The sequence below is a fragment of the Bradysia coprophila genome, unplaced genomic scaffold (genome assembly GCF_014529535.1).
Source record: "Bradysia coprophila strain Holo2 unplaced genomic scaffold, BU_Bcop_v1 contig_390, whole genome shotgun sequence".
In the NCBI taxonomy this organism is placed as follows: Eukaryota; Metazoa; Arthropoda; class Insecta; order Diptera; family Sciaridae; genus Bradysia; species Bradysia coprophila.
The window spans coordinates 96,533-112,187 of record NW_023503648.1 but is presented as its reverse complement, the minus strand read 5'-3'; the positions used below and the strand labels follow the sequence as shown (position 1 = coordinate 112,187).

General features: G+C 39.9%; 1 protein-coding gene across 2 annotated transcripts; it reads left to right on the top strand.

The window, feature by feature from the left end:
- The first annotated feature begins 379 nt into the window (after positions 1 to 379).
- On the top strand, positions 380 to 15,047 carry LOC119082151 (polyubiquitin-C). Of its 2 annotated transcripts, XM_037191552.1 has the most exons (4): positions 380 to 542; positions 1,398 to 2,779; positions 7,061 to 7,283; positions 13,656 to 15,032. In XM_037191552.1, the coding sequence occupies exons 2-4, from the start codon at positions 1,407 to 1,409 to the stop codon at positions 15,030 to 15,032; spliced, it is 2,973 nt and encodes a 990-aa protein (XP_037047447.1). In that variant the 5' UTR covers positions 380 to 542; positions 1,398 to 1,406. The 2 variants fall into 2 exon arrangements, with proteins under 2 accessions (XP_037047447.1, XP_037047446.1); XM_037191551.1 differs by lacking the exons at positions 380 to 542; positions 1,398 to 2,779; positions 7,061 to 7,283 and adding an exon at positions 12,579 to 12,790 and having other exon boundaries at positions 13,647 to 15,047.
- Positions 15,048 to 15,655: the final 608 nt, after the last annotated feature.

Below are 15,655 nucleotides of genomic sequence, written 5' to 3'. Positions count from 1 at the left end.
TACACAACAACAAGATTGCTATTTTTAGCGTTTCCGAAAATCCGTTAACCTTTCCATAGAATTATCACAACCAACACAATGATCTAGCGATTCGCTATAATTAAATTAATTAGAAGATTTGCATGTGGCATGTGTGTAAGAGCAGTGAAGGCCTCTCAATTTCAAAATAAAATATTTTTCTTTCATTCGAATATCGATGAGATCGTGAGAGAGCTAAGCCAATGCCGCTAATTTAAAACGATTCGAACATACAAACACACACTACGATGAAGTACTGACGTCAGTGTTTTTGTTTTCGATAATCAATTGCTGAACTGTGTGTATACAGAAAGAGAGCAGTGTCTATAAAGGACGTGTGTGCTGAGTGCTGGCTCGTTATAATCAAGTAGTCTTTTGAGCAGCAAACAACTCAATCTAACACAACCAAGTGTGATCAAAGTAAAAAGAAATTCTTGAAGAAAATTTCGAAAATCTAAAGTGAAAAATTCCAAATTCAGTGAACATTTGCAACAATTTAATTGTTAACGAAAGCAAACCAAAAGGTAATTACTGCTCCGCAAATGCATCGTTTTTTGTGATAAAAAGAGGAAAATGGAAATTCATACAAAATGGCAGACGAATAATCAATTCGCTGCGTTGTGATTTCTGGAATGTTCCAAATTATAGCAAATTATTTCATCAGATTCTTGCATCGTTAGCAAAGACGGAAACAAATTAATCGTGAATCAGCCCCAGCTACCCCGCAAATTACTAATTTTTTCGTGATTAAATTTGGTCCGCAAAATAGTTTTCCCGTGATTCATCGCAATTAATTACGGAAGTGGCGAAGTACTTACTGATCCTCTGACCATTCGAATTCCGTATTTTTAACCGATTCATTAGACTCAATAATTAAACGATTTTTCTGGAATTAATTTCGAATGGTTCGCTGTGGATAATTAGATTTTCGCAAGGCGAAATTTTACATAAAGAAAATGGCGGACATTTTGCGTTTCTTTGTTTCGCTTCCCATAGAATGATAAGACCTCGGTGTTAATGATTGCTACCAAGCTCTTTCTGATCGTTTTACATCAACAAAATTGCGGTGTCTCGTTTCCAACATAAATTATTCATTCGCAGTCTAAGCAACTAAAAATGTAAGGAATGAGTACACACTTAGACCCTCGTCTGTGTACTCTTGTAAACAATGACGGAAAAATTACTTGAAGTGCATGCATTGCTTCATATCAGTGGCTTAGGTCAGTTTTGAATTCGATTTGTTATTAGTCGAATTTCGCGACCTTTTATCCCTTAATCTGCCCTCAAATCGAATAAAACGTTACGCTGAACAACCATTTTACATTCAATACACGAAAGGTGGCACCGTAATTTCAAAGTTTTCCTTTTCTTCATTTCAGTAAACCAAAATGCAAATTTTCGTGAAGACTTTGACTGGCAAGACCATCACTTTGGAGGTTGAACCGTCGGACACCATTGAAAACGTGAAGGCCAAGATCCAAGACAAGGAGGGAATTCCTCCAGATCAGCAACGTTTGATCTTCGCCGGCAAGCAGTTGGAGGACGGTCGTACATTGAGCGACTATAACATCCAGAAGGAGTCGACACTCCACTTGGTCCTTCGTCTCCGCGGAGGAATGCAAATTTTCGTGAAGACTTTGACTGGCAAGACCATCACTTTGGAGGTTGAACCGTCCGACACCATTGAAAACGTGAAGGCCAAAATCCAAGACAAGGAGGGAATTCCTCCAGATCAGCAACGTTTGATCTTCGCCGGCAAGCAGTTGGAAGATGGTCGTACATTGAGCGACTATAACATCCAGAAGGAGTCGACACTCCACTTGGTCCTTCGTCTCCGCGGAGGAATGCAAATTTTCGTGAAGACTTTGACTGGCAAGACCATCACTTTGGAGGTTGAACCGTCCGACACCATTGAAAACGTGAAGGCCAAGATCCAAGACAAGGAGGGAATTCCTCCAGATCAGCAACGTTTGATCTTCGCCGGCAAGCAGTTGGAAGATGGTCGTACATTGAGCGACTATAACATCCAGAAGGAGTCGACACTCCACTTGGTCCTTCGTCTCCGCGGAGGAATGCAAATTTTCGTGAAGACTTTGACTGGCAAGACCATCACTTTGGAGGTTGAACCGTCCGACACCATTGAAAACGTGAAGGCCAAAATCCAAGACAAGGAGGGAATTCCTCCAGATCAGCAACGTTTGATCTTCGCCGGCAAGCAGTTGGAAGATGGTCGTACATTGAGCGACTATAACATCCAGAAGGAGTCGACACTCCACTTGGTCCTTCGTCTCCGCGGAGGAATGCAAATTTTCGTTAAAACCTTGACTGGCAAGACCATCACTTTGGAAGTTGAACCGTCCGACACCATTGAAAACGTGAAGGCCAAAATCCAAGACAAGGAGGGAATTCCTCCAGATCAGCAACGTTTGATCTTCGCCGGCAAGCAGTTGGAAGATGGTCGTACATTGAGCGACTATAACATCCAGAAGGAGTCAACTTTGCATTTGGTCCTTCGTCTCCGCGGAGGAATGCAAATTTTCGTTAAAACATTGACTGGCAAGACCATCACTTTGGAGGTTGAACCGTCCGACACCATTGAAAACGTGAAGGCCAAAATCCAAGACAAGGAGGGAATTCCTCCAGATCAGCAACGTTTGATCTTCGCCGGCAAGCAGTTGGAAGATGGTCGTACATTGAGCGACTATAACATCCAGAAGGAGTCGACTTTGCATTTGGTCCTTCGTCTTCGAGGAGGATCAAACTAAATTTTCGGAAAATCTGTCTTTTCACCTGAATAGAGAATTTTGAATTGAAACGAAAAACTGTTCTTTTTCCTGAGATTTAGCATCCGGTTGTGAAGCAGCTGAAGGTAAGTTTGTTTTTGCTGAGAGTTGGGTGAAGTTAAGGTGATGTTATAATTCCACAATAAGGTAACTGCAACGAGAAACAAGTCTGTGAGCGTATCCCCTTCAAAACACAGCAGTTTCCAAAAACTCTAAGAGCAATCGCACTAATCCTTTCGAATTTGAGTAACTCAGACTGTTAGGAAAATCAGGCCAGTTCATCGATGACCATACGACTGCACTCATATTAACATGTTAACCATCAAAATAAATATCAGAAACCCGAGGTATTCTTGAAGCTATGAGAAGCTAAGTCTTCAGCGAAAAATGTGTTCCTAAAATTTCTCTGATGGAATGTGGCTTCGATTTGAGACATGTGAATGCATCGTGGGATCAAAAACTTTTCAATGGTTTTGCCATAGTCTACACTAGACTGGGTCGATTTTACCAACGTTAAAATCCACATCAAGCGGATTGTGCAGCTTGACGAAACTAAACATTTTTTACCTTATCGTTTCCGCTCACTGTTGAGTATCCCACATGCATATTTGAAAATCTGATTTTTCACAGGAACTCTAGCCATCAGTGGGATACCCAAAAGTGTGCTGAAACGAAAAGGTAATGATACCACAAGTTTAGTTGCTTCCAGCTACACAGCTACGTTGGATGTGGATTTTAAAGTTGGAAAAATCGACCCACCCTAGTCTACACCTAATCAAAGCCAAAGTTCTGAACCTTGATCAAAGCAACAAAAAATTCAAAATTATTTCTCAAGAGTATGGTTTCCACTCAACAAAAATTACTCAGTGTGAGGACCGTAAGAGTGCGGGCTGTCACGTAAACAAAGCGAAAATTGAAAAAATTCAATTTTGTCTCTCACACGGAGTACTTTTTTGGTAAGTGGAAATAAAGCATTAAGATTTTATGTACCGTGACAACAACGCTGTGTAAACGATTAAATTCACTGGACATCCATCCTGCGTTATCCTTACTTCGTTACTGTCATCTCAACGATTCCAGCATCTGTTAAGGTGCAGTCCAACGTTCAATCACCTGCAACATTTAACCGAAATCGACAATTTCTACCGTCTCACCTTAGAAGCAATCATCAACAATGAATTGAGCGACATATCTTGGACTCAAGCATCGTTACCACTAGCATTTACAGGCCTAGGTATCAGAAAAATGGTCGACTTAGCGCATCCAGCATATTTCGCTACCGTTTATCAATCGCAGGCCTTGTCGAATAGGATACTTGCCAAGTTCAACTTGTGCGTTTTGAACGATCGATTCATAGCGTCAGTCGAAGCGTATCCACATGAATGGACTCCGACCGAATCGAATCAAAAGATGGATCAAGCAGAGTGGGATTTTTGCGTGTTAACCATATCCACAACGAGCTTCTGTCATCCAGTGGTCCGACTGATCGTGCTAGACTTCTTGCGTCATCAACTAAATCATCTTCAAAGTGGCTGCAAGCGCTACCATCACATCAACTGGGCCTCCTACTGGGTAGAATTAACCTGTTACAGACGTCTGTCATCTATCTGTTATCGACAACGACAGCAGTAGTAAACGACAAACTCTGACTAATGAGGTCTTAGAAAAAAAAACTTGTTTAAAACAAATGAAGTAAAAGATCAGATTGTAAAACTGTCAATATGCTTGTCGTCTGTGACAGGTTAAGGAATCAGATTCATTCTAGCCAACTACTAAAACTGAAAATTTCGACATTAGCTCTTAATCGGGATTATTTAATCGATCGGGATCATTTAATGACAAAATATTTAAAAAATTTCACTCGTCAAAAACGTTAAGAAATACATTCACACGGCGTAAACGGTTAAAACAAAATTCGTGCGTCAAATAATACTCACTTTTAATCATTAGTCGGTATGGCAAGTTTCAAGACTCTAGGACTTTCCGTCTGGGAGACAAACAAATCAACAAACAAACAAATATTGAACTTTATATGATAGATGTTTCAAATTAGTTTCTTAGAATAACGCCTTTGACCTACCCTGAAAATTTCAAACGAATCCACCAAAAGTAGTTTATAGTGATATTACATGCTTATGCACGGTAAAGTGCACTTTACATCACTGCTTGTGACAGGGAAAATGCACTTACCGTCTACAAACATGTAAAATGTGTTACGTCACTGCTTGTAAATGCTTGTTTAGGCACGTGTGATTACTCCACTCGCCTTCGGCTCTTTCCGCAAACCTCACACTTGACTAAACAAATATTTACAAACAGTGACGGGTTGCTAGGAATCTCGCGCCGCGTCAATCACAATAATGTACATTTTGACACATTTTGTATAAGGAAGATGTCACTTTGTGAATTATTGTGAATGACGCGGCGCGAGATTCCTTAACACCCAGTGACGGAACATACTATTACGCCATAGCTTCTACATTTGTTGTTTTGGCAAGTGTGAGCTTTGCGGAACAAGCCGAAGGCGAGTGAAGTAATCACAGCAGCCAAAACAACAAACGTACAAGCAATTACGTAAGTTAGTTTGTATGATTGCTAAGCGGGCCGAAAGTAAAATATGGTAAATCGCGGATGCCAACCTCGACTTCGCCTCGGATTGGCAATCTGACATCTAGTGCGATAACATCAGCATATCATTCTTGTTACATTAATAACTATTAACACTCGAAAGCATCAATAACTATTGTTCACCGAATGAAGAAAAGTTGGAAAATTGGCCACAAAAGTAATCCAAGAAAATGAAATTTGCTCCTCTTAGCCGAGGTCAACACAACGTTTTTCACAACAAAGTGAAAAACAGAAGACCGAAATCGGACCCATTTCTATTGGAATTTTTTATAGGTACCAAGACAAGACCTCGACCCTAGAAGACAAGACCTTGACCCTAGAAGCCAAAACCACTTTCAAAAAAATTCTACGAAGCTTGTGTGGCTGATGAAAGATGATCAAAAACCGAAAACTTGCACTTTTCTTACAAAAAATTCTCCAGTTACACGAGCCGTACGGGGTGTCATTAGAAAGGTAATTGCATGTACTTTCAGGGAAAGTTGAGTCTTACGGAAGTTTGCTACCATCTACGATGCAATGTAACCGCTTAAACATTTCAACTTCACATAATTCGGCGTACATGCAATTACCTTTCCAATGATACCTCACACGACCATGTATACGTTTCGTGTACCTCGAAAAATTTCTGTAAGAAATGTGTAAGTTTTCAATCTTTTACGGTCTCTTACACAATCTCAGTGTGGATGAATTTTAAACCCAACTCATTTTATGATACAAATTTAGGTTTATGAAAATGAATAAATATTCAGTCATTTCAAACCCAACAAGACCCTTGCATGCATACTGGTTCTTTGCAACATTATTCCAACTACTTTCATACGTAGAGTGCACGCGTCTAATAATAGGTCTGCGTTTCCACTGAACATTCCGAAATTAAAGCGTCGACCTTCAATAGGTTATTGAGTAGAATTGAAGTGAAGACCTACAATATTCTCGCATGTACGCAAATTTGCAATGAAAATGTTAATTTTGTTGCATAGCATACACTATACAAAGGCCAATCATTTCCTGTGCATTCGCGTAATTTCTACGTCTTTCGAAAACAAGAGTACTTTGACTACCAATAAAATTGATTGTTTGTCTTCTCATAGACAAACGAACGATAGGACACACGCTTATCAGTTATAATATCACACACCAGCTCAGCAAACACACGCTCATCGTCAATACACCAATAGCGATAAACAAGTCGAATGTTATTGCGTAGAATGATTCGACATGCGACGCATTTTTCAGCTTTTCTTTAAGACAATCTTTGAGTGCAATGAATTTCGTCGAATTTCATTAGTTGACTCAACTTTCTAAGAAAGAAAAGCGTACACAACAACAAGATTGTTATTTTTAGCGTTTCCGAAAATCCGTTAACCTTTCCATAGAATTATCACACCAACACAATGATCTAGCGAATCGCTATAATTAAATTAATTAGAAGATTTGCATGTGGCATGTGTGTAAAAGCAGTGAAGGCCTCTCAATTTCAAAATAAAATATTTTTCTTTCATTCGAATATCGATGAGATCGTGAGAGAGCTAAGCCAATGCCGCTAATATAAAACGATTCGAACACACAAACACACACTACGATGAAGTACTGACGTCAGTGTTTTTGTTTTCGAGAATCAATTGCTGAGCTGCCTTCGTCAAAACTTTGACTGGCAAGACCATCACTTTTGAGGTCGAACCCAGCGATACCATCGAGAACGTCAAGGCCAAGATCCAAGACAAGGAGGGAATTCCTCCAGATCAGCAGCGATTGATCTTCGCCGGCAAGCAGTTGGAAGATGGTCGTACATTGAGCGACTATAACATCCAGAAGAAGTCGACTTTGAATTTGGTCCTTCGTCTTCGTGGTGGCATGCAAACAGCTAATAATCGTTTTCTTGCACGACGTATTGGATGTGCAGATACGGCAAATATTGCCGAAGTAACTCAGACTTTCATCAATTTAGCGCATCAGGATTTTATCGTTAGAGAAGTCGTTCCTTTTAACTCGAAGAAGTCCAATTCTTGCAGATGGGTAGTATCGTACTGGCCCAAAAATGGCGTCGTTCATGTTAACCGAGGAGCGAAGGCTGATTTTAACAATATTGTTAGGGACATACCCACAAATGCGTTGGAGTTTAACCGTGAAGTAAGACTGATGCCAAGTGGAGACGTTGTGACTTACGGAGTTAAATGTGGCTGCCAAAAGCCAAGTTTTAGGAAGAGTGACGAAGCCTGAATTAGGTGAATAATCATTTTAGCATGTGCATAACTAGCTCGGCGCATTTAAATTAACATTTTTCGCTGTTCAAAATTCCAGTTTTTGTCAACCAGTTACTGATTTTCGTGAATAAAAACGTTGAAATTTAGAAATTCAAATTTCGGTTGTCTTGTCTTTGCGAGTACTTCGGTGTCCTTCGTCCTCCTGCTGAGACTGACTTTCAAGTGAAATGGTAAGTTCTGGTAAGGAAATCTAAAAAGTCGTTCCCCTGGTTTCCCGAACATTACGAAGTCTTTGGTTCACTTAGTTTGATGGGCATGAATGACTTCGAAGGGGAAGGATGATTATTATTGGGAAAGAATGGCGACTTTCAACAATTCTTTTTGGTGATGAGGAACTGCACCTGGACTAATATTAATTGAAGCAGTTGTTGCATATAAATAGAAGTGTGGGTCCTGGGCAACCTGACCTGGTAACATTCCCTGAAACTATGAATCGTCCAGATTTCCAGAATGCAGCAACAAAGTTGTTTCAAATGAAAGTCCTAGGGAAACCGAATTAGTGGGACAGGGAAACAAAATTTTTTATTGTGAGGTTGGGAATGAGATTGCACTTGAAGTTTTCCTGCAACCGACCAACGTACATAGCGCATGTTTAACTCGACAGGGTCCCAACAGTCAATTCGTACAATTCAACAAATTCTGTTCAGCTGGAATTGCAACCATTTTTACCTTCAGGGGCGCTGCTACAGCAAAGAAGGGTTCGGCAAAGGCACTTGTTGGCCGTTTCACAAAGACAACACGTTTCATGTTCATTCATGGTAAGGAACTTTTTAATGCATAAACTAGGCGTCGTACAACAACTCTGTTCTGACGTCATCTCCACGTGCGCGTACAGTTCAGCAATTCACGCAGCGCAATTGTCGCGTAGGTACCTTTGTACAACGAAGATTCCAGGATGACACACGTTTTCTCCTTGCCGTCTTGTTTGCATTCCGCTTCGGGCGACTATAACATCCAGAAGGAGTCGACACTCCACTTGGTTTTAACTTTTTTTGACACATGATACTCAACAATGTACCTTATAATAACGTTCTCTATCGACAAAAAAAAAAAAAAAAAATTAGTTTGTTGGAACTTAATTCGATTCAGTTTCAATGTGTTAAGTATGATTTCCACTCAACAAAAAGTATTCCGTGAGAGAGCGAACTGTCATGTAAACGAAGTAAATCAAGCCTTATGTATTTTCTGTTTGCTTTGCTGATTCAGTACTTTTTTATGGCTTTCTTTTAGCATGTAGTACAAGCACGCAACGTTTGATTTTGCTCTACACTGGATCTTCAATCAACAATAAAAACTGAAGCAATTTGACTCAGCTGCTACCATTGGCTACCATTGGTAGCTTTGACCGTTACAAATCGAAACGTAGAAACGGACGTCTAAGTAGTTTTGTCGTTGTCGACCATCCAAAACGTAATTACTCTCAAGGTTGCATGTCAATTTGTGTTGATTGAAGATCCTGTGTAGTTTCAAATCGATGCGCTCTTAAACAGAGCGTTTGGAATCACTGAAAATTTCCTCGATTGAGGTGGAAAACTACATGGGCGTCTAATGTTTAGCTAATAGTCAAACGGAAATAATCATAGATTGAGGACACAATCAGCGCTGGATTTTTAACGTTACAAACTGTTAATGTTAAAAGCAACACTAGAGCTAACCCACAGCGCGAAATATCAGACTAATGGAGCAGAAAACCAAAACAATCCTTCCTTTCACAAAATTTATTGTACACAAACGCACACTCCTTTTCAAATTTATTGGGGACAGCCAATACCATTATTGGCTCAGCTGCTACCCGCAATAAAAGTGAAAAGTAGCTTTTTGTTGATTTATTTATAGCTGCCCTCGTCCGAGCTTCATGTATGTATCCTCAGCGCGTTGCCAAATCGTAACGTAAAAACATAGCTAACGCCGACCCGTACGAAACACCTATTCGTATCAAAAGCCTTTAATGTGAAACTCTTCATTTCTCTTACTTCATTTTCTTCTCTGCTGAAAAACTATTCTCCCTTTAAAATCACTTACATTATCCACTCTTTGCCTTGTTATCATATACAATTAAATTGCCGGAGGCAATATAGACAGCCCCGTACGAAGACAAATTTCATAAATTCCTATTTAAACAGCTATATACCGCTATATTTAACTATATTTCACTATAAATAAACATTTCACAGAGGAATATGCTATTATATAGCTCTATATGCCTGTATATAGCTCAATATAGCTGTATATAGGTAAATATAGATGTCCATGTATGGAATGCCTGAAGCACCCCACACACATAACCAATTACTTCCATGTTAACAGAAACTCTCTAAGTACCATTTTTCCCAATATATATCACTTTTATTAAAATCCAATATGGCCACCGGCAGCCATTTTGTTAGGAGACCGGAAATTTTACCGACGCTTTACATTCGTTAATACCTTTCAAACAAAAAAAAAATCATGAAATTCGGTCAAAATTTACTCGAGATATTGACAAAATACTCCACGTTCACTGTACGGCCGAGTAGCCAGATAAGAGCTCACTCCAAGAGACCTAGCTCACGCTCCGGAGAACGTAATTTCATAAAAAAAATTTCCCTGATTGGTACGGTCAATACCTATCTAATAAAGCTAAAACAGTCGAAATATGTTCAAATGTGGCCGACCTACAAGCAAAAACTGCTTGCCGCCCTGTGCCTGTTCCCCACCAAGGGGTCTAACTCACGAGTCGGTCATCCGATTTCCATAAACTTTTTTTTTGTCGATCGGTATTGTAAATACCTTTTATTTGACGTATCACTTACAAGTGTAACGTTTGAATGTCCGGAGATATCTTCGAAAAACCGTAAAGCACTTATTGGGCCACAGCTCGGGATGGGTCGATTTAAAATCACTCATCTTCGAACTTAGCCTGTCTTTTGACATTACCAAACGGGAAAAAAAAAGAATTTTCAAAATCGGATGCGTTTTACTCAAGTTATCGTGCAGACAGACAGACAGACAGACGGACATTTTTTTTGCGGATTTGGCATCTCTAGACAACCACAATAGGTTTCCCCTTACTCAGGGAGTCCAATTCGACGTGTTACAAACGTATGCGTAAACCTATAAGACCCCAGTACTTCGTACGGGTCTAAAAAGCCTGAATTCCATTCAGTTTCAATGAGAATCATCAAAGGAGGTGAATTTTTGTATCAATCAAAAAACCCTTAAAGGGTAAATGTGACGCAAGTCCTTTATCTTACTTACAAAATAATTGATATAGCTGAGGGTGACGCATTCTGCGTATTCTGCGTGTTCTGTATGCAAAAGTTTTATCAACACAAAATGAACCCAAAAAAATTTTAGAATTGGAACCAAGAGGGAGAAGTCAAACAGTTGCTGTAAATATGCTCCACCGTCCCCAATTTTTTTAAAAAACATTGGTCTTGCGTCACGCTCGCTTAATAACGTGCGGGCATGATAAAATTTTCCATTTTATCGTCAACTGTAGTGTGTCATCAAATGATAATATACTCTATCATCATCATCATCATGCTGACACACTATAACTATGTCGGTTTTCTTTAACGTTACGATTCCCTCTTTCCCTCCTCTACAATCACATTCAGTGATTTGATAGACACTTCTATCGAAACGAAGACACTGTTTCGGCCTCAGCAAGATACGGCGGCCCTCATCAGTTGTTCCGTAACATACGTTCACAAGACAGAATGAACGCTCTCAATTGAAGAGCTGATAGGAGCTTCATTTTAGGAAACGTTGTCATGAAAGCATTTACAGTACCATTCATGCTTGAAGTGCGTTGCTGCACGCCAAGAACTAATTGGAATAGCACAATTTTCTTGATTGATTCATTCCTGCAAGATGTAAGTTTCGGGTGCTGTCTGTAAACGCTATAATTTATTGGTCCGGACGATAAGTTCAGAATATCTTATCATAGCCTTTCATTCAGTTTGAATGTTCTTGTTTTTCTGTTAAATGATCCGATTAAAAGTTCAGTACGTCAATCATTATCTAAACAATAGAATTTTCGAGTAAGATTTCTTCTCGAGTAGACAAACAACGTTCCATTAATAGCATGGATACTGGTTCTTTCTTTGCAACATTATTCCAACTACTTTCATACGTAGAGTGCACGCGTCTAATAATAGGTCTGCGTTTCCACTGAACATTCCGAAATTAAAGTGTCGACCTTCAATAGATTATTGAGTAGAACTGAAGTGAAGACTTACAATATTCTCGCATGTATGCAAATTTGTCTATCATTTCCTGTGCATTCGCGTAATTTCTACGTCTTTCGAAAACAAGAGTACTTTGACTACCAATAAAGTTGATTGTTTGTCTTCTCATAGGCAAACGAACGATAGGACACACGCTTATCACTTATATATCACACACCAGCTCAGCAAACACACGCCCGTCAATACACCAACAGCGATAAACAAGTCGAATGTTATTGCGTAGAATGATTCGACATGCGACGCATTTTTCAGCTTTTCTTTAAGACAATCTTTGAGTGCAATGAATTTCGTCGAATTTCATTAGTTGACTCAACTTTCTAAGAAAGAAAAGCGTACACAACAACAAGATTGCTATTTTTAGCGTTTCCCAAAATCCGTTAACATTTCCATAGAATCATCACAACCAACACAATGATCTAGCGATTCGCTATAATTAAATTAATTAGAAGATTTGCATGTGGCATGTGTGTAAGAGCAGTGAAGGCCTCTTAATTTCAAAATAAAATATTTTTCTTTCATTCGAATATCGATGACATCGTGAGAGAGCTAAGCCAATGCCGCTAATAGAAAACGATTCGAACACACAAACACACACTACGATGAAGTACTGACGTCAGTGTTTTTGTTTTCGAGAATCAATTGCTGAACACACAGAAAGAGAGCAGTGTCTATAAAGGACGGGTGTGCTGAGAGCTGGCTCGTTATAATCAAGTAGTCTTTTGAGCAGCAAACAACTCAATCTAACACAACCAAGTGTGAAAGTAAAAAGAAATTCTTGAAGAAAATTTCGAAAATCTAAAGTGAAAAATTCCAAATTCAGTGAACATTTGCAACAATTTAATTGTTAACGAAAGCAAACCAAAAGGTAATTACTGCTCCGCAAATCCATCGTTTTTTGTGATAAAAAAAGAGGAAAATGGAAATTCATACAAAATGGCAGACGAATAATCAATTCGCTGCGTTGTGATTTCTGGAATGTTCCAAATTATAGCAAATTATTTCATCAGATTCTTGCATCGTTAGCAAAGACGGAAACAAATTAATCGTGAATCAGCCCCAGCTACCCCGCAAATTACTAATTTTTTCGTGATTAAATTTGGTCCGCAAAATAGTTTTCCCGTGATTCATCGCAATTAATTACGGAAGTGGCGAAGTACTTACTGATCCTCTGACCATTCGAATTCCGTATTTTTAACCGATTCATTAGACTCAATAATTAAACGATTTTTCTGGAATTAATTTCGAATGGTTCGCTGTGGATAATTAGATTTTCGCAAGGCGAAATTTTACATAAACAAAATGGAGGACATTTTGCGTTTCTTTGTTTCGCTTCCCATAGAATGATAAGACCTCGGTGTTAATGATAGCTACCAAGCTCTTTCTGATCGTTTTACATCAACAAAATTGCGGTGTCTCGTTTCCAACATAAATTATTCATTCGCAGTCTAAGCAACTAAAAATGTAAGGAATGAGTACACACTAAGACCCTCGTCTGTGTACTCTTGTAAACAATGACGGAAAAATTACTTGAATTGCATGCATTGCTTCATATCAGTGGCTTAGGTCAGTTTTGCATTCGATTTGTTATTAGTCGAATTTCGCGACCTTAATCCCTTAATCTGCCCTCAAATCGAATAAAACGTTACGCTGAACAACCATTTTACATTCAATACACGAAAGGTGGCACCGTAATTTCAAAGTTTTCCTTTTCTTCATTTCAGTAAACCAAAATGCAAATTTTCGTGAAGACTTTGACTGGCAAGACCATCACTTTGGAGGTTGAACCGTCGGACACCATTGAAAACGTGAAGGCCAAGATCCAAGACAAGGAGGGAATTCCTCCAGATCAGCAACGTTTGATCTTCGCCGGCAAGCAGTTGGAGGATGGTCGTACATTGAGCGACTATAACATCCAGAAGGAGTCGACACTCCACTTGGTCCTTCGTCTCCGCGGAGGAATGCAAATTTTCGTGAAGACTTTGACTGGCAAGACCATCACTTTGGAGGTTGAACCGTCCGACACCATTGAGAACGTGAAGGCCAAAATCCAAGACAAGGAGGGAATTCCTCCAGATCAGCAACGTTTGATCTTCGCCGGCAAGCAGTTGGAAGATGGTCGTACATTGAGCGACTATAACATCCAGAAGGAGTCGACACTCCACTTGGTCCTTCGTCTCCGCGGAGGAATGCAAATTTTCGTTAAAACCTTGACTGGCAAGACCATCACTTTGGAGGTTGAACCGTCGGACACCATTGAAAACGTGAAGGCCAAAATCCAAGACAAGGAGGGAATTCCTCCAGATCAGCAACGTTTGATCTTCGCCGGCAAGCAGTTGGAAGATGGTCGTACATTGAGCGACTATAACATCCAGAAGGAGTCGACACTCCACTTGGTCCTTCGTCTCCGCGGAGGAATGCAAATTTTCGTTAAAACCTTGACTGGCAAGACCATCACTTTGGAGGTTGAACCGTCGGACACCATTGAAAACGTGAAGGCCAAAATCCAAGACAAGGAGGGAATTCCTCCAGATCAGCAACGTTTGATCTTCGCCGGCAAGCAGTTGGAAGATGGTCGTACATTGAGCGACTATAACATCCAGAAGGAGTCGACACTCCACTTGGTCCTTCGTCTCCGCGGAGGAATGCAAATTTTCGTGAAAACTTTGACTGGCAAGACCATCACTTTGGAGGTTGAACCGTCCGACACCATTGAAAACGTGAAGGCCAAAATCCAAGACAAGGAGGGAATTCCTCCAGATCAGCAACGTTTGATCTTCGCCGGCAAGCAGTTGGAAGATGGTCGTACATTGAGCGACTATAACATCCAGAAGGAGTCGACACTCCACTTGGTCCTTCGTCTCCGCGGAGGAATGCAAATTTTCGTTAAAACCTTGACTGGCAAGACCATCACTTTGGAGGTTGAACCGTCGGACACCATTGAAAACGTGAAGGCCAAAATCCAAGACAAGGAGGGAATTCCTCCAGATCAGCAACGTTTGATCTTCGCCGGCAAGCAGTTGGAAGATGGTCGTACATTGAGCGACTATAACATCCAGAAGGAGTCAACTTTGCATTTGGTCCTTCGTCTTCGAGGAGGATCAAACTAAATTTTCGGAAAATCTGTCTTTTCACCTGAATAGAGAATTTTGAATTGAAACGAAAAACTGTTCTTTTTCCTGAGATTTAGCATCCGGTTGTGAAGCAGCTGAAGGTAAGTTTGTTTTTGCTGAGAGTTGGGTGAAGTTAAGGTGATGTTATAATTCCACAATAAGGTAACTGCAACGAGAAACAAGTCTGTGAGCGTATCCCCTTCAAAACACAGCAGTTTCCAAAAACTCTAAGAGCAATCGCACTAATCCTTTGGAATTTGAGTAACTCAGACTGTTAGGAAAATCAGGCCAGTTCATCGATGACCATACGACTGCACTCATATTAACATGTTAACCATCAAAATAAATATCAGAAACCCGAGGTATTCTTGAAGCTATGGGAAGCTAAGTCTACAGCGAAAAATGTGTTCCTACAATTTCTCTGAGGGAATATGGCTTTGATTTGAGTGAATGCATCGTGGGATTAATAACTTTTCAATGGTTTTGCCATTGTCTACACCTAACCAAAGCAACAAAAACTTCAAAAACCCAATATTTATTTCCTAAGATTTTATTTAGGGTGCGCGTACACAGAATGTCGTATCAGGATTAAGCGAAGTGGTATGAGATGTTTCAGAGGT